The following is a 26,194-nucleotide window of genomic DNA, read 5'->3' on the forward strand; positions in this document are numbered from 1 at the left end:
TTCAGTTAAAATTTAAGTGTTAATGTTTTCCATGTAAAATTGAAGGGGGAATTCATGTAAATTGTTGGGTTTTGTAACTGAGGTGGACAAAAAAAATTGTAAAAGCTTGTAAAAGTATACAATGGAGACAATAAATCAATCAATCAATATTATAATATCTCTCAAAATCGCGTAAAATAACGTGAGATCTGATGATATTCCTTGAAATCCACTGAAATAATTGAAATTCTTTTAAAACCTGAAAAGTTCATATTAAAAAACTCTTATTGAGAGCCCTTAGAATTCTCGGAAATTATCGAAATTCTCGGAAATCTTATAAGATCCCGTAAAATCCATTGAAATTAAAGAAATTCAATATATTTTAAGTTTTACATCTTTTGAAATGCCTTGAGATTCGATAAAGCTTTTGAAAAATTCTTGGAATGTTTTAATGTATCCCAAAATATTTCAAAACTTTTGATATCTCTTCAAAGTCTTGAAATCCATTTCAAATCTTTGACATCTTTTTAAAAAGTCCTAGAATATTTAAATTTTATTTAAATCTTTCCATTTTTTGTAAATCTTTAAAAATACCATGAAATATTTTTAAATATTTTTAAATATTTTCAAAATCTTTAAAATCCTATGGAAAATCCGTTAATTGCTGTGAATAAATTCTTTTAAATCCATGAAAATATTATAAAATTTCTTTAAATTCTCTAAAAACATAAGATTTTATGATATTATTTGTAACATTTGTGATTTTTTTTAATATTTTGAGATCTTGAAAAAATCCTAAAAATTTCTTATTGATGAAATTCTCAAAAATCTTAGAAGATCCTGTGAAATGCTTTAAAATTCATTAAAAATCCTTTGAAACATTTGGAAATCCATGAAAATATTATAAGATCCCTTTTGAATCCCGCAAAAAATCATTTGAGATCCTTTAAATTTATTGAAATATTTAAAAATCTCATAAAATCCAGTGAAATTATTCCAAATATTTGGAAATCTTGAAAATCCTTTAAAGCCCCGTGGAATTTTTTCAAACAACTTACCTTGCAATTCTTCAATATACTCGAAATAAATTGAATTTTTTTGAAATTCCTGGAAATTTGTGAAGGCTTTTGAAAATTCCTTGGAATCTTTTAAAATATCCTAAAATCTCTTTACAAATGGACCTTTATTTAAAATTTTTGAAAGCTTTTATAAAAGTTCCGACATGCTAAAAATTTGTTTAAATATTTCAATTTTTTTTAATCTTTAATAAAATCATTGAGTGTATGAAAATATTTTTAAAATCATAAAAATGCGTTGAAATCCCTAAAAATTTGATAAAAATTCTTCAAAATACATGGAAATATGATAAAATTCCTTTAAATCCCGTGAAATAACGTGAATTTTTATAAGACATTTTTTTTTAATTTTTTGAGATTTTGAAAAAATACCTTACTTTTAGTTTTCTATACTTTTGAAATTACTAAAATCCTCGGAAATCTTGTAAAATCCCGTGAAATACATTGAAATTCATTAGAAATGCTTTAAAATATTTGGAAATCACTTCAAATTTTTGAAGTCTATTAAATTCTTTGGAATCTTTTTAAAAAATCCTGATGTATTTAAAATTAGTTTAAATTTTTCCATTTTTGTTTTAAAATTTAAATTGCTTAGAAATCCCATTATTTCTGTAAAAAAATTCTTTAAAATCCATGAAAATATTATAAAATCTCTTTAAATTCCGTAAAATAAAATGAATTCTAATGATATTCCTTAAAATATTTAATTTTCTTTGAAATCCTAAAAAATTCATAAAACCTCTGAAATCCCTTAGAATCTTTTGAAATACCTCACATTAAAATTCTTTAAAATATTCTAAATAATTTTAAATCTTTTGAAATTTATTAAGGCCTTAAAAAATCCCTTGAAAATTTTGTAAATACTCTAAAATCATCAAAAAAAAAACTTTTCAACGTTATTTAAGTTCCTTGAAAGCTTTAAAAAAATGTCAACATGTTTACAATTTGTGTCAATCTTTCCATTTTTTTAAAGTTTTGGAAATCCCATAAAATATTTTAAAAACTCTTAATAATCTTGGAAATTATTTGAAGTCCCTCAATAGCTATGAATAAATTCTCTAAAATAAATGAAAAATATAATAAAATCCCGTAAAATAACATAAAATCCAGAGTGGCCGTTGTAATCGACGAAATAAATTCCCGATCATTTCCGGGGTTTTTCCCGGTACACAAACATTTTTCACAGTCAAGGATATTTAATAAATATAACAATAAAGCTAGAAAAATTTCCACTTCAGGTTATAAAAACTGAGCTGCAAATGAAAACACTCAAAGTGGAACTGTTAAATTTAGAACTTTTAAAATGGAAATTTACGTTTTTAATTTAAAAATTTTTATTCAAATGCTCAATAATTTACGCGCACGACATTAAAGGTACTTACAATTTTCAATATAAAAAAATATAAATCCACGTTATTATTTTCAATGCTCTAAATTAAAAAAACCAATCAATGAACTTTAAAATGTTCAAAATTACATAATTTTAAGGAATTTTAAGCTAGAAACATTAAATAATGAAAATTTTCAAAAATTTTAACATCCTTGGAAAGCTTCAAAATTTTATTTCAAAAACTTGAGAAATCTGGAAGCTGTTTTAAATTTTAAATTATTTTGTAAATTTTTTCAGAACTTCTAAATATCTGTCAAAATTCATTAAATTTTTTCTACATTTTTTTAGAAAATCCTGCAAAATTAAAAAAAAAATTTAATTTGGATGTATAATAAAACAAAATGTAAATTTTCACAGATTTTAAACAAAAAAAAATTAGATTCCTTTCAAGAATTTTGAACGGCTTCAAAATAATAAAAAAAAAATTCTGAAGATCCCTAGGAAAATTAAAAATAACTTTTCATTTTGAAAAATTATTTTAAGAGAATATTTAGAAAGATTGTCAAAGATTTAAACAAAATTTTCAAAAGAGATTCTGGAAGATTCTAAGAAAACTTTCTGAAATTTGCAAGATAATTTTTTATTTTTTTAAAACTCCTAAATTACTCAAATTTTTTCTACAAATATTTATTTGTAAATTATATATAAAAATTTAAAATTTGCACTTAAAAATGAAGCATTTTTCAAATACAACAATTAAAATTGTGAGGTTCAAAGTCTAAAGGCTCTTCAAAATTTTAACGATTCCAGGTTTTCTAATTTTTAGAAAAAATTTTTTTTAATTGTCAGGTTTTTAATTTTTGGCTTTAAAACCAAAATTTTGTCCATTTTAAAAATTTTTTAAATTGAAAAAAAAATAATTTTATTAACAAATTTCAAACATATAATTTATGTATACTATTATAAATATCAAGCAATTCAGTTAAAGATTCTTTTCTTTTAAATATTTGGTTTCAATTTACTTGTCTTAAATAAAAATTCAAATATTACTAAATATTAAATAATTAATCTTTTTTTTTTTTAATTAAAAATTTCAAATTGGATGGGTTAAAAATATAATATTTTAGACTGAAACAATATTTAAAATTATTATCAAAATTTAAATTTTTCACTTAAAAATTAGGCATTTTTCAAATACATCAATTAAAATTGTGACGTTCACAGTTTAAAGGCTCTTCGAAATTTTAACGATTCCAGGTTTTCTATGTCAAACAATTCAGTTAAAGGTTCTTTACTTTTAAATATTTGGTTTCAATTTACTTGTCTTGAATAAAAATTCAAATATTGCTAAATATTGAATAAATAATCTTTTTTTTTTATTAAAAATTTCAAATTGAATGGGTTAAAAATAGAATATTTTAGACTGAAACAATATTATAAATTATAATCAAAATTTAAAATTTTAACTTAAAAATTAAGCATTTTTCAAATACAACAATTAAAATTGTGACGTTCACAGTTTAAAGGCTCTTCGAAATTTTAACGATTCCAGGTTTTCTATGTCAAACAATTCAGTTAAAGATTCTTTACTTTTAAATATTTGGTTTCAATTTACTTGTCTTGAATAAAAATTCAAATATTGCTAAATATTGAATAAATAATCTTTTTTTTTTATTAAAAATTTCAAATTGAATGGGTTAAAAATAGAATATTTTAGACTGAAACAATATTATAAATTATAATCAAAATTTAAAATTTTCACTTAAAAATTAAGCATTTTTCAAATACAATAATTAAAATTGTGAGGTTCAAAGTTTAAAGGCTCTTTGAAATTTTAACGATTCCAGGTTTTCTATGTCAAACAATTCAGTTAAAGATTCTTTACTTTTAAATATTTGGTTTCAATTTACTTGTCTTAAATAAAAATTAAAATATTGCTAAATATTGAATAAATAATCTTTTTTTTAATTAAAAATTTCAAATTGAATGGGTTAAAAATGGAATATTTAAGCCTGAAACAATATTTTAAATTGATTAAAATCCATTAATTAAAAATATATTATTATGAAGTTATTTTCAAGTTGAAAATATTTTATAAACTTTCAGTCACAGCTTCGAAATAAAAATTTTAAATGGAAAATTTTTAAAGTACAAAAAAATTTTGAATTACGCATTGCAACCTAAATAATATCATAATTGAAAAACATAACAACTCACCTAATTATTTAAAAACTCTTGAAATCGAACTATTCCTAAAAGAAAACCCTCTGAAATTTTCAAAAAAAACATAAAATCCTACTGAAATTCTTGTAAATATTTTCAAATATCTCTCCCAAACTCGATAAAACTTGAAAACTGTTGAATGAAAAGCCCAACTCATATGAATTTCAGGCAAATTCGATTTATTAATTTGATCTTACCGAGTGCGTCTGAATAATGAGCGACGAATGGCGCGACAGGACGAAATTGAATGAAATCGTTGTAAAAAATAGCGGCCCGCCAGAACAAGACCATATTGTTTGTTACAAATCCACAACTGCAACAAATAACTCTTCCAGACATAATCTAACAATCCTCGTAACAGTCACTCAAGAGATCGGATAATATAATCAGAGAATCCCAACACGAACGAGAAACTATGATCATCTAGAATTAATTGCGATAAAATCGTACTCTGCTAATCAACATTCTTATTTCTTAACTTAGAAAAGTGGCACGAGATTCGGAGAAGAAGGGACAATCGTTGGGAGATTTGGATAACGTTTTTCGAAAAAAAAAACGCGGATCCTTCTTGGTTTTTTTTTTCCTTTTTTTTTGTGGCACTTCTTTTTTTAAAAGGTCTTCGGCCTTTTCAACCTTCTGCCAAGGGGGGAGTGACCCAACCGTATTTCTCGTGTGTTTTGACTAGACTTCTAAATGACTCCTCGGCCGAGCGTCGATTGAATTCTTTATTTGTCTTTGGCTTTCTCGCTATTCGACCCTGAAATTAAACACTTTTTGTTAGCTTACAAGAATTTTAAATTGGGATTAAAACAATTTTATTTTCTGTATTTGTTTATAATAATTAAATTATTTAAATTGCGCGGGAAAATTTATCGATTAAAATTAGGAAGGGTTGTTACAATATCCCAAATTCTAAATTTTTCTAGGTAGAAAACAAAAAATACAGGTATAAGATTAATAATATTAATGCAAAAAAATTGGTTTCTAAATAAATTTTAAACACTATCAGTTGAGTTGTCAACTATAAAAAAAATTGAACCTAAGAAATGAATTTTTAACTAAAATTATTAATCTTCAACAAAAAAGATAGGATTTCTTTAAAAAAAAATTTCAACAAAAAGTTGAATAGTTAAAGTGAATCCTCAAACAAAAAATAATTTAATTTTAAACCCAAAAGATGAATTTCTACCAAAAAACTAACAGTTTCAATAAAATATATAAATTTTATACTAAAATGAATAAATTTACAAACAAAAGATAGTTCCATTTGTAGTTAGAAAAGTAAATTTTAAATTAAGATAAACGAATTTTCAGCAAAATTAATTAATTTTAAACTAAAAATATAAATTTTGAAGCAAAAGTGGAATAATTAAATCTTCAGTTAAAAAATTAATTTTCAACTATAAAGAATCGATTTTTTAACTAAAAATATGAATTTTTGACCAAATAGTGGAATTTTCAACCCATAAGATGAATTTTTCAAAAATTTCGCCTAAATAGTTTTTTTTTGCAATTAAAGAAATGAATTCTTAACAAAAAATATAATAGTTAAATTTTCTACAAAACAAATACGTTTTGAACGAAAAAAATTACATTTTCATCGAAAAAAGTTAATTTTTAACAACAAAAAAACGGAACGGTCAGTGAATTTTCAACAAAAATCAGAATATTTCAAATTATAGAAAATAAATCTTCAACAAAATAAAATAACATTTTCATTAAACTAATTTTTTTTCGTGCAAAAAAAATTATTTTTTAACCAAAAATATAAGAATTAAATTTTCAGTTAAAACAACCAATTAAAAAAAAAACAATTAATAAATTCTCTACAAAATAATTCAATTTTAAATCTAAAAGATGAATTTTCTACCAAAAAGAACAGTTTCAATTAAATATATAAATTTTCAACTAAAACGATAAATTTACAAACTACAAAAGGATAGTTCAATTTTCAGTTAGACAAGTAAAATTTAAAAAACAAAAAAAAACGAGTTTTCTTAAAAACTAGTGAATTTTCAACTAAAATATTTTTTTTTTGTAATCAAAGAAACTGATTCTTAACGAAAAAGATTTTATTTCTATCAAAAAAGGTTAATTTTCAACAAAAAACGGAATAGTCCAAATGAATTTTCAACTAAAATGATGAATCTTTAACCAAAATCAGAATATTTCAAATGATAGAAAATAAATCTTCAACGAAATAGTGTAATTTTCAAACAAGAAGATTAAATTTCTATAAAAAAAGATCAGTTTTCGACAAAAAATGGAACAGTTACATTTTCAATTAGAAAAAATTAAATCTAAATAAAAAAACAACTAATTTTCAACCAAAAAGACTTATTTTCAAAAAAAATACATGAATTTGCATTTAAAAAAGATCAGTTTTCAACCAAAATTAGAATACTTAAAATTTTTTAAAAATAAAAGTTCAAGAATAAAGAAAAATAGAATTTTCAACTAAAAAGATAAATTTTCTATAAAAATAAAATACTTCTAACCACAGAGATTAATTTTTAACCGAAAATATGAAGTTTTAGCTAATGAGAGTAATAATATAATAATTAAATTTTTTAAAGAAATTAAATTTTCAGTAAAAAGCTTCATTTTTCATAAAATCAAAGTCAATTTTCAACGAAATAGTATAATTTTACAATCAAGAAGATTAAATTTCTGTCAAAAAAGATAAATTTCCGACAAAAAATGGAACAGCTACATTTTCAGTTAAAAAATTTATTCTAAGCAAGAAAAAACTAATTTTCAAACAAAAGGATCGATTTTCAACCCATAAAATGAATCAACCAAATATTTGAATTTTTAAACAAATTTTCAACCAAAAAGATGAATTTGTCACCCAGAAGATTAAATATTCTCCCATTAAATTCAAATTTTTCAATAAAATACAAAAATTTTAAACCAAATATTTTAATTTTCACCTTTTAATTAAGTAGTTAAATTTTTAAGCAGAAAAGATTAAATTTACTTTAATTTTATTGAAAATTATATTTTTAACTGTTGACACTTTATCTTTATTGTTAAACATTAATTTCTTTAGTTACATTTTTTAATATTTTTAGAAAATGCATTGAATTTTAGTTGAAGATTCACTTTAACTATTCCAAATATTGTTGAATTTTTTTTTAAGGACATGTAATCTTTTTTGTTTAAAAATGATCTGTTTTGTTGGAAATATAGGCATTCTCTTTTTTGTTAAGAATTCATTTCTTTCTTTGAAAAAAAAAAATTATTTAGTTAAAAATTAGTTTTCTTTTTTATAGAAAATTCATTTTTTCTTTGCTAAATTATATTATTAGTTGAAAATTAATTAATTTTCCTGCAAAGTAGTTTTATTGAAATTTACTTTTCTAACTGCAAATTGAACTATTCTATATTTTGTTTGTAAATTTATCTTTTTTAGTTTAAAATTTATATATTTTATTGAACTATATCTCTCCTGCTAGAAAATTCATCTGTTGGGTTAAAAATTGAATTATTTTGTTGAGAATTTAATTCTTCTATTTTTGGAAAAAAAAATATAAAAAAACTATTTTGTTGAAAATTTGTTTTTTTTAGATGAAAATTGATATACTTTCTCAAAAATGAGTCATTTTTGGTAGCAAACGTATCTTTTGGGTTGAAAATTAATTTCTTTGGTTACATTTCCTTTTTTTTGAAAATTCATTGCTTTTTTTGGTTGAAGATTCACTTGAACTATTCCATTTGTTGAATTTTTCGTTTTTTGTTTAAAGGAATGTATTTTTTCTTTTTAAAAACTATCTGTTTTGTGAAAAATTTAGCTATTCTATTTTTTTTTTTAAATTCACTTTTTTTTTATTAATTAAATTTATTAAATTAAATTTTTTTATTAATTTTGCTGAAAACTCTTTTTTTTTAATTTACTTCTCTAACAGAAAATTTAACTATCATAAACTTTTTTCCAAATTATCTTTTTTTAGTTTAAAAAAATATTTAGGTTAAAAATTCGTATTTTTTTTTTAGAAAATTCACCTTTTGGGTTGACAATTTCTATATTTGGTCAAAAATTCATCACTGTGATTAAAAATTGCTTTCTTTGGCTGAAAATTCTTTTCTTTTTAGTTGAAAATTATTTTCAACTAAAATTTAATTATTTTGTTGAGAATTCATTTTTTTTTAATTGACTAGTTTAACTAAAAATTTAATTCTTCTATTTTTGGTTAAAAAAATTTTTTATAAATAAAAAACTATTTTGTTGAAAATTCGTTTTTTCGTTGAACCTATATTTTTTCAGCATATTAAATATTCTAAGTTTGGTTGAAGATTCACTTGAACTATTCCACTTTTTGTTGAAAAAAATTTTTTTTTAAGAAATGTAATCTTTTTTTTTAAATTATCTATTTTGTAGAAAATTTAGCTATTCCATTTTTTGTTAAGAATTCATTTCTTCCATTGAAAAAATTAACTATTTATTTAAACTACATAGCTTTTTTTTAATCAAAAAATAAATTCTTAAAAAAAATAGAATAGATGAATTTTCTACAAAACAGATAATTTTTTAACGGAAAAGATTAACTTTTTTTTATCAAAAATGGGTAAATTTTCCACAAAAAATGGAATGGATACAGAGAATTTTCAACTGAAATGATGAATCAACTACAAAAAAAAATTCAACCAATTACATGAATTTTTAACTAAAAAGATAAATTTTCCACAGAAAATAAAATTGTTAAATGTTCAATTATTCAAATTAAATTTCAACCAAAAAAGAAACGAATTTTCAACAAAACAGATAAATTTTCAACTAAAAATAGGATGGTTCAATTTTCAGTAACAAAATAATTTTCAATAAAATTAAAGTAAATTTTTAACGAAGAAGATTAAATTTTAACCGAAAAATATCAATTTTCGATGAAAAATGTAACAGTTACATTTTCAATTAAAAAATTAATTCTGAATAAAAAAAATTATTTTTTAATTAAACAGTTTAATTTCCAACTAAGAAGATGAATTTTTTTTACTAAAATAGACGAATTTTTAACAAAGTACTCTCGCCGAAAATTCATCTTTTTTTGTGGAAAATTAACTTTTTTCTTTAAAAGTCAAGTATTTTCAAAATATTCGGTTTTTTAGTTTGATAATCCAACTATTTGGTTGAATGTTCCAATATTTGGTTGAAAATTTATCGAAAATCCAAATTTTATATTAAAAATTCGACCATTTTTTGTGAAAACATTTATTTTCTTTTGAGAAATTTCATATTTTCGGCTTAAACATTTATCAATTTAATTAAAATGTCAACTATTTTGTTGAAAATCCGTTTCTTTGTATCGACAGATTAACTGCTTGGTTAATAATTAATTTTGTTGTTGTTGGAAATTCTTTTTTTTGTTTTTAAATTCATCTCTTTTAGTAGAAAATATTTTTCGTTGAAAATTCAACTATTTTGTTAAACAAAAAATTTTCAGAATCAATTTTTTTAACTAAAAATGTAACTATTCCATTTTTGGGTGAAAATCGAGTTTTTATTTGAAAGATGATATTTTCTTGTTGAAAATTGAACTAATTGATTTAACAATTAATTATTTTGTTAAATTCACATTTTTTATCGAAAATTCAACTATTTTATACAAATTTGACAATTTCATTGAAGTAGCATATTTTTCGGTTGAAAATCAACTACTATATTCAAATTTTTATTATTTTTTAAATCTGAAAATGTGACTGTTCCATTTTTCGTCGAAAACTTATCTTTTTTAATAGAAATTTAATCTTCTTGGTTGAAAATTAGTTTGTTTTTTTGGTAGAAGAATACTCTCATTAGTTACAACTCAATCTTTTTTTTTTTAATCAACTTTTTTGGTTAAATTTGTTCATATTTTCTTCAGAATCGTTGTTTTTCGGTTGAATATGTAATTTACTAGCTGAAAATTTAACTATTTTATTTTCTAGTAGAAAAGTTATCTATTTAGTTGAAAAATTTATGTGTTTGATTGAAAATTAAATTTTTTTAGTTTAAAATTCAATTGAAGAATTGCATTTCTAGTTAAAAATTTACCTTTTTTGCTAGAAGTGCAATCTTTTTCGTTAGAAATTTATCTGTATTGTAGAAAATTTAACTATTTTATTTTTTGTTAAGAATTTATTTCTTCGGTTGTAAACAAAAATATTTAGTAAAAATTCATTCTTTTTATAGAAAATTAATCTTCTCGGTTAAAAATTCAACTAATTATTCAGTTGACGATTCATAATTTTAGATGAAATTATCACTTGATAGATTCAAAATTTATCTTTTAAATTTGAAAAATCAACTAAAAATTGTTTAAAACCTATTCAAAATCAAAATGATTTTTGCATTAATATTATTTATCTTCTCGGTATATGTTTGGTTTCATACCTAAACAAATTTAAAATTTGGGATATTCTAGCAACCCTGCAACTTTAAATAAAGTAGAAAACACTTTTCTAATTCTAAAAGAAAAGAAAATGATTTAAATAATTAAAATTTGAATTTTTCCCCGACCAGACCTATATTTCCGGTTTTTTTACTTAAATTCCCGGTGTCATCTTCCACTTTTTTCACGGCGAATAAAATTCCCGGCCAAAACCCTGATACCTCGATTCAGGATCAAGGTCAATGCATGCTCGGCCCGAAACCAGTCTTATATCAAGGGTTGAGTGTATTTTCTAAAAATTGAATGTTTCTTCATATTTACCTGGCCCTTAACAATACTAGCAGCAAATTGCATAATCACAGCCTCGACAGTGTAAGCACTCGCCCATCCTCTGGGCGTGAGCAGTTCCATGCATATCGCACCACCCTCCATCACAAATCCCTTCTCAATCCGGGGCGATATCACTCTCATGAAAGGAGGTGCGAAAGGGAAGTTTTCTGGGAAGACAACGTGAAGTAGAATGTGAGGTATATCGAGTTCTTTCATGTCAGCTGCCAATTTGCTTTCCGGGTCAATTTTGTGCAATCTGATATGCCACTCGAATAAATTTTCATTCACGAGTTCTGCTGTAAAAGTCGAATCTTTACGATTCTGTGTTTTCTGTATTTCACTGAGCTCCTTCATCAAACGACGCATTCGAACTCCTCTTTCTGGTACTGAAACGCCCTGCCAACAAAATTTATTTCAAAAATATTTAGGGCCGTTTCAATCAAGGAAAAAAGAGCCTGGCCATTCTTCCCGGATTTTTCACGATAAATTAAATTGAAAAATTAAAACTCTAAAGCTGAAAGTTATTTTTTTTTAATTTGAAGTAACTGAGTGGCAACTCGGCGGACGATTTCAAATTCACGGGTTTTCCGGATTTTACCATTTTCCCGGGCAACTGAAAGTAATATATTGATATTTGCCGCAAAACGCAAACATTTTTTTTTTAATCGTAAGGTTCGTTCTGAAAGTTCTTTAACAAAAGACAGAAAAATATTGCAAAATAAATTAATTTTAAAAACACATACATTTTCCCCAACAAGATAGATAATTTTTTAAGTGCTGAATTTTGAAATAAAATTCTGATTATTCAACTGAAATAGTTCAATTTTAAACCAAACTGCTGAATATTTAACTGGAATATTTGAATTTTCAATGAAAAATATTAATTTTTAAACAAGACTAATTTTTTAATAAAAAGATTAATTTACTACAATTTCATTTTCAACAAAATACAATAATTTTGAACAAAATAGTTGAAATTTAAACTATAAAAATAATCATTTTCAACCGAAATTGGAATAGTAACTTTTTCAGTTAAAAAAATCATTGTAAACCAAACATAAGAGTTTTCAAATACAGCCATGAATGTTCAACTGAAATAGTGTAATTTTTAAGGATAAAAATTAATTTTTACTAAAAAAGATTGTCAAACAAAACTTAAATAATTAAATTTCAAGTTAAAAAATTAATTTTTAATCAAACAGATGATCTCTCAACTAAAAATATGGAATTTTAAATTGGAATAAGTTAAATTTTAAGGGAAAAAAATTAATTTTCAAAAAATAAACTAATAAAAAAAAACATTTTCAAACAAAGTGATGGATTTTTAAATAAAAGTATGAATCTTCAACTGGAATAATTAAATTTTAAACCAAACTGTAAATTTTAAACTTAACTGCTGAATATTTAACTGAAACATTTGAATTATCAACAAAACAAGATTAATTTTTAAAAAAGAAGATTAATTTTCAAATAAAAAGAACAATTTTCTACCAAAAATACAATTTTTCAACCAAATACATGAATTTTTACAGAAATAGTTGAATTTTTTTAACGAAGACAAATGTTTAACAAAAATGTTGAATTTTGAATTTAAAAAAAAAAAATTTTAACCGAAATTGGAATATTAATTTTTTTAGTTCAAAAAAATAATTGTAAACCAAACATAAAAGACTGCAACTACAGAAATGAATCTTCAACTGAAATGGTGTAATTTTTAAAGATAAAAATTAATTGTTACTAAAAAAATTGTCAACCAAAACTTAAATAATTAAATTTCAAGTTAACAAATTAATTTTCAATCAAACACATGACCTTGCAAATACAATTATGGAATTTTTAATTCGAATAAGTTAAATTTTAAGTGAAAAAAATTAATTTTCAAAAAAAAAAACTAATTAAAAAAAAAACATTTTCAAACAAAGTGATGGATTTTTAAATAAAAGTATGAATCTTCAACTGGAATAATTAAATTTTAAACCAAACTGTAAATTTTAAACTTAACTGCTGAATATTTAACTGAAACATTTGAATTATCAACAAAACAAGATTAATTTTTTAAAAAGAAGATTAATTTTCAAATTAAAAGAATAATTTTCTACCAAAAATTACAATTTTTCAACCAAATATATGAATTTTTAAAGAAATAATTGAATTGTTTAAAGAAGACAAATTTTTAATAAAATTGTTGAATTTTGAACTAAAAAAAAAAAAATAATTTTCAACCGAAATTGGAGTATTAATTTTTTTAGTTCAAAAAATAATTTAAACCAAACATAAGAGTTTTCAAATAAAGAATGTTCAACTGAAATAGTGTAATTTTTAAGGATAAAAATTAATTTTTACTAAAAAAGATTGTCAAACAAAACTTAAATAATTAAATTTCAAGTTAAAAAATTATTTTTTAATCAAACACATGATCTTTCAACTACAAATATGGAATTTTCATTTGGAATAAGTTAAATTTTAAGGGAAAAAAATTAATTTTCAAAAAAAAGTAATTTAAAAAAAACATTTTCAAACAAAGTGATGAATTTTTAAATAAAATTATGAATCTTTAACTAGAATAGTTCAATTTTAAACTAAAACGTGAATTTCAAACTAAACTGCTAAATATTTAACTGAAGCATTTGATTTTTCAACAAAAAAGATGAATTTTTAAAGAAGAAGATTAATTTTCAAATAAAAAGACTAATTTTCTACCCAAAAAAATACAATTTTTCAACAAAATACATACATTTTTTCACAAACTAATTGAATTTTTAATTAAAGAAGACAAATTATCAGCAAAATAGTTGAATTTTGAACTAAAAAAATAATCATTTTTCAACGAAATAGTGTAAATTTTCAAACAGAAAAATTAATTTTTAATAAAAAAGATTAATTGTCAACCAAAACTTAAATATTAACATTTCAAATTAAAAGACTAATTTTCTACCAAATAAATACTATTTTTCAACCAAATACATGAATTTTTAACGAAATAGTTGAATTTTTAATTAAAGAAGACCAAATTTCAACTAAATAGTTGAAAATAGCTAAATATTAAATAATTGTTTTTTTTATCAATTAAAAAATTTCAAATAAAATGGGTTAAGAAGTGAATAATAAATTATTGTTCAATTTTTAATACTTAAAGTACCGATCTAATGAAAAAATTATTAATTCTTATTTGTATTTACAATTAATAAAATAATATTGTTTTTTATCAAAATTTTAAACTTCAAACGCTTTTAGTTTTTAATTGTCTAAGTCTTCAAGACTTCACAATTGAAAAATTCTTTAAATTAAAAATATACGCTTAAAAATAAAAATCCAGAATGAAGAATTTTTTAAGCAAAATAATTTTGAATAACACATGGTAAACTGAATTATATCATAATTGAAAAAAGATATCAATTCAACTCATTATTTAAAAAATGGTTGAAATCAAACTGGGACAGGTTTTTTTTCCTAAAAATGTCTAAAATGATTGAAAATTGATGAAAATACCTGTGAACACGTTTCGGCTGATTTTTTGGATTTGAAAAAGCAGCTGGCATGGTTCATGTGGCTCGATCCGGGATTTTCAGGAAGAGATCCTTCGGCTGGTGTGACCGCATCCGGGCGATGATGACGACTCAGTAATCGACGAGAAGGCGAATTTGTTGAGCCACCACCAGCGCCTTCTTGTTCGCTGATTTTCTCCGAAGATCGAAATAGCTTCCGAAAAGCCGCCACCACCTTTTCCTTTGATCTTGTGGACATGGCTCTACTTTAATTATATTCGGTTAATCTGTAATAAATTTCATTACCGAATTAGAATTTAAAACCAGGGTGGCCGTTTTAAAAAAAAGAAAAAAAACCCGGTCATTTCCCGGTTCGCAAACATTTTTCACGGTGAATGAAATTTGAAAAAATAAAAACTGAGCTGCAAATTAAAGCACTTGAAATAGAAGACTTGAATTTAAATTTTTTAAAATGGAAGTTTAAAAACTTTTTAATTGAAAAATTTGGTATTCAAATGCTCAACAATTTACACTATAAAATTGAAGCTACTGACACTCTTTAAATTAACAATTTTAAATTACCTTTTATAAATTATAGAATTCAAAGATTCAGATTAAGTTCCAAAAATATAAATCCACGTTAAAATCCATGTTAACCCTTCAAGGACACACTTCCGTAAAATTACATAAAGAGCATACTGGGTGTTCCGTACCCAAGGATATTCAAACGTGTGCTGTGCTAACGGTATTGGATAGTTTTTTACAAAAAAATTAATTAATGATGTTTAATCTATCTAGTTTAAGGAAAAAAAGGTTTCATAACAGTTTTTGAAATTTAAAGTAGTTAAAAAAATCCTTTTTGGAAAAAAATTTTAAAATTACTTCTTTCACTCTAAAATTCATAACTTTTTGATATTTTTACTTAAAATTTTACTTGAATACTTCCGAGATACGTCGCTTCGAAATAAAATTAGTCTTATAGTGTTCGTTCCAAAAAAGGTATTCATTCTAAAAAATAAAAGCTTCAATTCAATGAAAAATGGAACACCGTACTTTGCGTGATTAACCAATTTTATTAATCTTAAACTGCGTTTAAAAATGATAAAAATGAAAATTATGTGAAAATGACATAGAAAAATAGGTTTTCATGTCATTTGTTAATCTGGCGCCATATGTTCCATTTTCTTGAAGTCGGTACGTTTTGTTAAAGCGCAAATGAGTCGCTGGGTGTTATACACCCAGTATGCGCTTCAATGGTTAAATACTCTAAATTAATGAATCAAAAAATGAATTTCAAATTTTTTAAAGTAATATCATTTTAAGCAATTATAAGCTAGAAACATTAAAAATTGAACGATTACATTTTTTTATGAACTGAACACTTCTTAAATTAGCAGTGAAGTTACTTTAATTTTAAATATTTTAAAAATCCTTAAAATTCTTCAAAATTTTATTCAAAAATCTTGAAAAATCTAGATGTTTAACGTTTTTCAGAATTTAAATTATTTTACAAATTTTTTTCAGAACTTCTAAACATCTTTTTAAATGATTCTAATTTTTCCTAATATTTTTTTTTAATCCTGCAAAATAAAAAAATAGATTCCTTAAAATCTTTTACATTTATTTTTAATAATTTTGTAAATCTTTCTAAATCTTTTTAAAAATCCTCTCAAAATTAATTTTTCAAAATAAGAGCTCATTTTCAATTTTTGTACGAAATGCTTTTTATTCTTTTGAAGTCTTTCAAAATTCTTAAAAATCTTCTAAATTTTTGGCTCGTAATTTCCGAATAACCGGATATTATCGGTTTAAATTATTTCAAATTTTAAATTACTTTTGAATTTTTTTAATCTTCTAAATATCTCTTAAACTTACTTCAATTTTTTCTAAGAATAATAGGTGTTCAATTATTATTTATACACATCAAAATTTAACAATTTGACTTACAAATTTAATTTTTAAAATAAAACTATTAAAATTGTAACCCTTAAAGTTTAGTTTGTTTAGTTTTGAATATTTTACTCATAAATATTTATTTTAGATGAAAAATCAAATATTTCTAAACATAAAGCAATTCTTATTTTTCTTCATTAACAATGATTAATTTTCATATTTTAGACAAAAGCAATATTTTTGATTTATTAAGCCTTTATATAAGAATATATATTATTTTCAAATTATTTTGTTTTGCATTTTTTAAAATTATTTTAAAAAATTTTTTAAACTTGTAAACATTTAAAGTGATTGGAATTTTACTTACAAATGTGTTTTTTGAATCATGCCAAATTAAAAAAATTTCCTTTTAAAATCTTCTATATTCATTTTTTTATAATTTTTTTAATCTTTACAAATCTTTTTAACTATTCACTCAAAATTAATTTTTCAGCAGAAAAAATCATTTTCAATTTCCCTATGGGAAACGTTTTTATTCTTCTGAAGCCTTTCAAAATTCTAAAAAAAACTTCTAAATTTTTTATTCGAAATCCGCCTAAATTTATATTTGTTTTTAAATTATGCCGTGGATTATTTGCGCCGAAACTTTGGTACGAATTACCGTATTTTTTTGACACGTAGACACTTCGTTTAAATTATTTGAACTAATTTCAAGATTTTAAATTATTTCTGAATTTTTTTGAAACTTCTAAATATCTCTTCAACTTACTCGAATTTTGTCTAATAATAATAGTCTTTCAAGTGTTATTTATACATCAAAATTCAAGAGTTTGACTTACAAATTAAATTTGGTTAAAGTAGAAAAATTGAAATTGTAACGTTAAAAGTTTATTATTATTTTTATTTAGTTTTGAATATTTAATTTATAATACCCTTTTTACATAAAAACTCAAATATTTCTAAACATGAAGGAATTGTTATTTTTCTTAATTAAAAACCGTTTGATTTTTAAATTTTAGACTAAAACAATATTGTAAATATAATAAAAACCGTGCATTATTTGTATCAAACTTTGGTACGAATAGCCGTATTTTGTTGACACACGTAGACACTTCGTTTAAATTATTTGAAATCATTTCAAATTTTTAATTAATTTTTATTTTATTTTTTAAAACTCTAAGTATCTTTTCAACTTTCTCGATTTTTTATAAGGTGCTCAATTGTTATTTATAGATAAAAATTCAACAATTTCTCTTACAAATTAATTTTTTTTTAATAGAACAATTAAAGTTGTAAGTTCAAAGTTTAGTTTTTTGTTTAGTTTTGAATATTTAATTTATAATTACTGATTTTAAATGAACAATCAATTATAAGGAATTAAAAAATTTGAAATTGAATGGTTCAAAAATGGAATATTTCACAAGTTATTTAGAAATTAAACATATTTTATAAAGTTTCAATTGGGCGTTTACATTGATTTAACTAATAAGATTTTCCAATTGAAACAGTTTAATTTTTAACGTTAAAATCTGCTAATTTTAAAATTGTAAACTGATTCCAAAATCTTCTTGTAAAATCGATTGTTATTCACTTTTTAAATCTTGAAGTAAAATTAAATTTAAAAAATCATTAATTAATTTATATTCGCTGCTGACAAACAAAAAATGTTTTTATAAAAAATCTTCGATTTTAAACGCTTTAATTTTTTAATTGTTTAAGCCTTTAAAACTGCATTCTAAAAGTCTTTAAATTAAAAATATACACTTAAAAATTAAAATGGAAAATTGGTAAAGTGAAAGATTTTCGAATTACGCCACCCTGTAGAATTAAAAACCATTGTTAAAATATCATAAGAAATTCAGACTCTTTCTCATTTTTTAAATAATTTTCAAATTATTTGAAAATTTATTTTTGAAATATTGTAAATTCCCCATCATTATATAGAACATTTTTTAATTTCCATTCCAAATCTAAATCAGAATTTTTTTCGAAAATTCCTCAGGTATAAAAAAAATTTGAAAAATTCCCTGTTCAGTCAGAACTACAAAAGTTGAAAAAAAATTCCTTTTCAAATTTAGAATTACATATTTCTATTAAAAAATTTTCTGTTTTATAACAGAATCATAATTCTTTTCGAAAAATCCCCGTTTAAAAACAAAATTGAAATTCTTTTTTAAAAATCACTGTTTGCAAGCAAAAATCATAATTCTTCTACAAAATTCCCTGTCTAAAATCTTAATTACAGTTTTAATATTTCTATTTTGAAACGTAAATCTACGTATTTTGTTTTAAAAATACATATTTTTAGAATTTCAGGTAAATACTAATTTAAGTTGAAGTGTTTACGCTGGAAAAAAATAGCAAACAGCTTCACTTAAATTATCTCGGCCACCAAATGAAATTCCTGATCATTTCCGGCGAATAATTTAAATTCCTGTCCTTTGATCAGGCGGACACGCTAACTATTAATTAAGAAACAAAATTGAGGACCAAATACTTCGATTTTTAACTTAAAAAAATTAATTTACAGCTAAAAATAAAATCGTTAAATTTTCAGTTCAAAAACGAAAACATGAATTTCCCACCAAGGATATTAATGTTACAACAAAAAAGATGCATTTTCAACAAAAAAGTTAATTTTAATTTAAAATAATTTTAATAGTTTAATTTTCTGCAAAATTGTTTAATTTTCAAGGTAAAAAGACTAATTTTCAACAAAATGCATGAATTTTCGGTCAAATACATACTTTAAGTTAAAACATTAATTTTTAACTAAAATCAGAATAAATAAATTTGACAAAAAAACTAATTTTCAACAAAATACTAGAATTTACAACTAGAAAAGATCTATTTTGAATCAAAAATACAATAGTTACATTTTTAGTTTAAAAAATTAATCCTCAAACTTAAAAAACCACAAATTTTCCACAAAAAATGCAATTTTCAATCAAACAAATTGACATTTAACTAAAATGATGAATCTTTAAAAAATGAGTTTTCAAAGAAGAACAGTTCAACATTCAACCCAAAAATTGATTTTTTTACCAAGAAGATTAATTTTTATAAAATGGAATAATTAAACTTTAGAGCAATCAAACGAATCTTCAAAAAAAAAAATTAACAAAGTAGTTCAACTTTCAACAAAGTATTTGAATGTTTAGAAAGAAATGACTTTTTAACAAAATAGTTGCATTTTCAACAACATAATAAAATTTTTAACCAAAAGATAAATTTTCAACTTAAGGATTAATTTTCCACCAAGGAAAGACGAATTTTTAACGAAATACATTCTTTATAAAACAAATAGTTAATATTTTAACTAAAATAGTTGAATTAAAAAAAAGACTTGAATTTAAAAAAAAAATCAACTTAAAAAAATACATTAATTTTGAAACAAAAAGTTACGTTTTCAGCTAAAAAATTGAAAAGGTAAATTTTGATTTAAAATAATTAAATTTCAGAAAAAAAACATAATTTTCAACAAAAAAATTAAATCTTCAACAAAAAAAAAGAATTTTTAACGAATTTTAAACCAAAAATATTATACAAAACATTTCAAACAAAAATAGTTACATTTTCTTATTGGGGCTTATGGAAAAAAAATCTTAAATTAAAAAAATAATTAATTTCGGAACCAAAAAGATTAATTATATACAAAACAGTTGAATTTTCAATCTGAAAATATGATTTCTGGCAACAAAATGGATTTTGAACCAAATAGTTAAATTGTCACGAAATGTCGAGTATACATTTTTTAAAATAACAGTTATTTTCAACCAAATCGTTAAAATTTTGTACGAAATTTTAGAATATTCAAGCTAAAAAGATTAATTTTCAAACAGACAGTTACAACTTTAAACAAAAATGACAACAAAATACATGAATTTTCAACTAGAAAGGATGAATTTGCAATTAAAAATATCAATTTTCAACCAGAACGGTATAAAAGAAAATAATTCATTCCATCCAAAAGTGTATTTTTTTTATCCAAGATCAAAATTTTAAAAACGGAAGTTTAATTTGAAGCTAAAAATCTTCATATTCAAACCAAAAATCAATTTTTAATTAAACAGTTAAACTTTCAACCAATCAGTAAAATTCTGTACAAAAAAGTTGAATTTTTATTGAAATAGTTGCATTTTCAACAAATTAATTAAATTTTATATGAATTTTCAAAGAAAAAACAAAAAAATTCAACTAAAAACATTTTAATTTTCTACCCGAAAATATTATTCTTCAACAAAATCATAATACATTATTTTTCAACAAAAATGTTAAATTTTGAAACCACAAAATGAATTATCTAGAAAACAGTTGAATTTTCAACCCGAAAATATGATTTTTCAATAAAAAAGTTAATTTTGTACCTAAAAAAAGACGAATTTTCAAACAAAAAAGATGAAAATTCAACCAAAAACAGTTGTATATTCAAGCCAGAAATACTAATTTTGTAAGAGATTCTGCTATCAGGCAGAAAAAAGCAATCTAAATAAATGTTTGGTTTATCATACTATAAAATTGAAGTAACAAATTATATTTTCTTAAATACAAAAAATCAGCTGAAAAACTACTAAATTTGGCGTTTTCAAACTATAAAAAAATCCATAAATCCATAACGTTAAGTTGTCAATTAAAAAAGATTAATTTTCTAAATAAAAAAATCAATTTTAAACCACATAATTTAATTTTAAACTAAAAACATGCATTTTAAAACCAAGAAGATGAATTATGTTCAAAACAGTTGAAATTTGAACCTAAAAACAGGATTTTTCCATTAAAAAAATTGATTTTCTACCAAACATGTAATTCAATTTTCATATAATAGAAAAATTTTCAAGCTAAAAAGATGCATTTTCAACCAAACAGTTATATTTTTAACCCAAAATAACAACGAAATACATGAATTTTCGGCGAAAAAGTTGGGTTTTTAACTAGAAAAAGTCCATTTTTGATTTAAAATATCAATTTGCAACCAAGAATAGAATAGCTACATTTTTATTTTTAAACAACAATTTTAAAAAATCAACAAAATAGTTTAATTTTTAAGCTAACAAATTAATCTTCTAATAAAATGATGAATCTTAAAAAAATGAATTTAAAAATAAGAGTGCATTCAACCCAAAAGTTAATTTTTTTTCTCACAGAAGATTAAATTTCTAAAAATGGAAGTTAGATTTTCAAGCAAACAGATGAATTTTCAAACCAAAAAATAAATATTTAGCAAATAATTCAACTTTCAATCGAGCAGTTGAATGTTTTACCAAAAAAATTGAAGTTTTAACAAAATGGTTGCATTTTCAACCAAATAATTTAATTTTCAACCAAATTGTTTTGTGTTTAAGAGAAAAAGATGAGTTAACTTAAAAAAAGTTAAATTTCCCACAGAAAAATATTGTTGTCAACAAAATCATAAAAATTTTCTATCAACAAAGTTAACGTTCTACCAAAAAAGTTGAATTTTTAATACAGTACATTAATTTTTAAGAAAACTGTTGAATTTTGAAACTAAACAGAGTTGATTTTCCAAACAGAAAATATGATTATGCAATAAAAAAGTTAATTTTCTAAAAAAAAGACGAATTTTCAATCAAATGCATAAATTTTCAGCAAACTAGTTGAATTTTAAAATAGAACAGATCAATTTCGAATTGAAAAAAAACACTTCAAGCAAAAATAGAATAATTATATTTTAAATAAATATCTTATTTATTTAATATTTTATTTTATTTAAATAAATAATGTTAGCTTTTAGATAAAAAAAGCAATTCTCAAAAAATAAAATAAAATTTTTTAAATGTTCAAAAACAGTTGGTTTTTTAACCAGAAATATTATTTTTCAACGAAAAAGTCAATTTTTTACAAAGAAAAGACGAATTTTTAACAAAATACATGAATTTTCAGCAAATTAGTTTAATTTTAAACTAGAACAGATCAGTTTTGAACTAAAAGTATCAATTTTTAAACAAGAATGAAATAGTTAACTTTTAGATAAAAAATACAATTCTCAAAAAATAAAGAAAATAGTTTAATTTTGAAAAACAATTATTCTTTTAACTAAAAATATTATTTTTCAACGAAAAAGTTAATTTTATACAAAAAAAGACGAATTTTCAGCCAACCAGTTTAATTTTAAACTAGAATAGATCAATTTGCAAACAGAAAGTATCAATTTTTAGCCAAGAATGGAATAGTTAACTTTTAGACAAAAAATTTCAATTAAAAAAAAATAAAACTATTTAAAAAATATGGTAAAATTTTCAAAATCAGTTCATTTTTTAACCAAAAATATTATTTTTCAACGAAAAAGTTAATTTTATATAAAAAAATGCATTTTCAGCCAACTAGTTTAATTTTAAACTAGAACAGATCAATTTTCAACAGAAAGTATCAAATTTCACCATGAATAGAATAGTTATATTTGAGATAAAAATGCAATTCTAAAAAAAAATAGTTACATTTTCAAAAACAGTTAATTTTTTAACCAATAAATATTATTTTTCAAACAAAATACTTAATTTTCTACAAAATAGACTATTTTTTAATAAAATAGTTGAATTTTCAAACTAAAAAGATTCAATTTCAATCAAATGGTTGAATTTTCTAAAAAAAGAAGTGAAAATTCAACCCAAAACTTTGTAGAGAGTTTCAACTCATTTGATAAAAATGAAAGTTTGTTTTTTCGCACTACAAAATTAAAGCAAAAATTTATTTTTCATAAATAAAAAAATCAACTAAAAAGCTACCAAATTCGGCAGTTTGTACTAATATAAAAATCCATAAATGGTTCAGACAAAGAGAATTTTTAACCAAATAGTTGCATTTTTAACTTAAAAAGATAAATCGAACGTTAAATTTTCAGTAAAAAAAAAATAATAATAATTTTTAACTAAAAAAATCAATTTTCAACTATATAGTTGAATTTTAAAATAAAAGCATGAATTTTGAACCAAAAAGGCAGAACAGTTGAAATTTGAACACAAAAATATGATTTTTCACACAAAAAAATTGATTTTCTACCAAATATGTAGTTTAATTTTCATACAAATAGTTTAATTTTTAACCAGATAATAGAAATGTCGACACAAAAATATAAATTTTTTATCATAAAGTCTATTTTTAACCGTATTTTTAACAAAAAATAACAACGAAATACATGAATTTTTAATTAAAAATATCAATTTGCAACCAAGAATAGAATAGATATATTTTTCATCGAAAAAGTTGAATTTTCCACCAAAAAAATTTTTCAACGAAATCATCAAAAATTTTTACTAAGAAAATTAAATTTCTGCCAAAAAGACGAATTTTTAACAAAATATATTAATTTTCAACAAAATTGTTGAATTTTCAAAACAAAAACAGTTGATTTTTAAAACAAAAAATATGATTTTTCAACAAGAAAGTTAACTTTCTAAAAAAAACACGAATTTTTAATAAAATGCATGAATTTCCACGCAACTAATTTAATTTTAAAGTAGAAAAGATCAATTTCGAATTAAAAAGATAAAAACGAACGTTTGTTATCTCGTACTAAAAAATTTAAAAAACAAATTCTTTTCCTAACTAAAAATAAAAATCAACTGAAAATCTACCAAATTCGAAATGATACAAAAAATTCACAAATTGTTCAGAGAAACAGAATTTTAACCAAATAGTAAAATTGTCGACCAAAAATGTAAATTTTTTAACATAAAAGCTATTTTTAACCGAATAGTTTAATTTTGTACGAACTTGTAGAATTTTCAAACTAAAAAGATTAATTTCCAACCAAATAGTTTTATTTTTAACCAAAAATAAATTAACAAAATAGTTGTATTTTCAACTAAATAATTGAATTTTCAACCAATTTGTTGTATTTTTAAGACAAAAAAGACCAATTAACTTCCAAAAAGTTAAATTTTTCACCAAAAATGTAAATTTTTTAACATAAAAACTATTTTTAACCGAATAGTTTAATTTTGTACGAATTTGTAGAATTTTCAAGCTAATTTCAACAAAATTGTTGAATTTTCAAACCACAAACAGTTGATTTTTCGAACAGAAAATATAATTTTCAATAAAAAAGTTAATTTTCTACAAAAAAAGATGAATTTTCAATAAAATTCATGAATTTCCACACAACTGTTTTCATTTTAAAGTAGAAACGATCAATTTCGAATTAAGAAGATACTACAAAATTAAAGTAATAAAGTCTTTTTCTTAAATAAAAAAAAAAAATTAACCAAATAGTAGAATTGTCGACCAAAAATATAAATTTTTTAACATAAAAGCTATTTTTAACCGAATAGTTTAATTGTGTACGAATTTGTAGAATTTTCAAGCTAATAAGATTAATTTCCAACCAAACGGTTGTATTTTTAACCAAAAGTAAATAAAAAAAATATAGTTGCATTTTAAACCAAATAATTGAATTTTCAACCAATTGGTTGTATTTTTAAAACAAAAAAGACGAACTAACTTCCAAAAAGTTGAATTATCCACCAAATTTTCCACCAAAAAAATTTTGTTTTCAACAAAACCAAAAAATTTGTTTACAATGAAAATTAACGTTCTGTCAAAGACGAATTTTTAACAAAATATATTAATTTTCAACAAAATTGCTGCATTTTGTAAAACACAATCTGTTTTTTCAATAAAAAAGTTAATTTTCTACAAATAATACGAATTTTTAATAAAATGAATGCATTTTCAGCCAACAAGATCAATTTCGAATAAAAAGATAAAAATGTAAAAATAAAAATAAAAAAACAAATAAAAAAATTCTTTTTCTTAAATAAAAAAAAATCAACTAAAAAGCTACCAAATTCGGCATTTCGAAATGATAAAAAAAATCCATAAATGGTTTAGACAAAAATAATTTTTAACGAAATAGTAGAATTGTCGACCAAAAGTATAAATTTTTTAACATACAATCTAGTTGCATTTTCAAACAAGTAATTAAATTTCATATGAATTTTCAAATAAAAAACAAAAAAATTCAATTAAAAACATTTGAATTTTCTACCCTAAAATATTATTTTTCAACAAAATCATCCAAATTTTCGACCAAGAAAATTATCATTCTACCAAAAAGACGAATTTTCAACACAATACATTTATTTTCAACAAAAATGTTGAATTTTCCAGCCACAAAATGAATTATCTAGAAAAAAGTTGAATTTTCAATCCCAAAAAATATGAATTTTCAATCCGAAAATATGAATTTTCAATAGAAAAATTAATTTTCTACACAAAAAAAGACGAATTTTCAAACAAAAAGATGAAAATTCAAACAAAAACAGTTGAATGCCGTTTGAAAATTATAAAAAATTCATAAATCCATAACTTTAAATTTTCAGTTAAAAAAGGATTTATTTTCCAACTAAAAAAAAAACTAAAATTTGAACCTAATGGTTTAATTATACACTAAAAACATGACTTTTGAAACCAAGAAGGTGAATTATGTACAAAACAGTTGAAATTTAAACACAAAAATTGGATTTGTCACACAAGACTAATATGTAGTTCCAT

General features: G+C 22.0%; 1 protein-coding gene across 1 annotated transcript in view; it reads right to left on the reverse strand.

The window, feature by feature from the left end:
* Window positions 1-4,766: 4,766 nt before the first annotated feature.
* Window positions 4,767-26,194, reverse strand: part of LOC117179629 (transmembrane protein 231-like) — a 47,050-nt gene continuing 25,622 nt past the window's right edge. The window contains exons 6-9 of the mRNA XM_033371631.1: window positions 19,827-19,858; window positions 14,796-15,054; window positions 11,298-11,702; window positions 4,767-5,365 (exon numbers count right to left, since the gene is read on the reverse strand). Coding sequence (XP_033227522.1) covers window positions 5,237-5,365; window positions 11,298-11,702; window positions 14,796-15,054; window positions 19,827-19,858 — 825 coding nt within the window. The 3' untranslated portion in view covers window positions 4,767-5,236. The remainder of the gene's footprint in view (window positions 5,366-11,297; window positions 11,703-14,795; window positions 15,055-19,826; window positions 19,859-26,194) is intronic.

This window comes from Belonocnema kinseyi, chromosome 9 (assembly GCF_010883055.1).
Source record: "Belonocnema kinseyi isolate 2016_QV_RU_SX_M_011 chromosome 9, B_treatae_v1, whole genome shotgun sequence".
NCBI lineage: Eukaryota > Metazoa > Arthropoda > Insecta > Hymenoptera > Cynipidae > Belonocnema > Belonocnema kinseyi.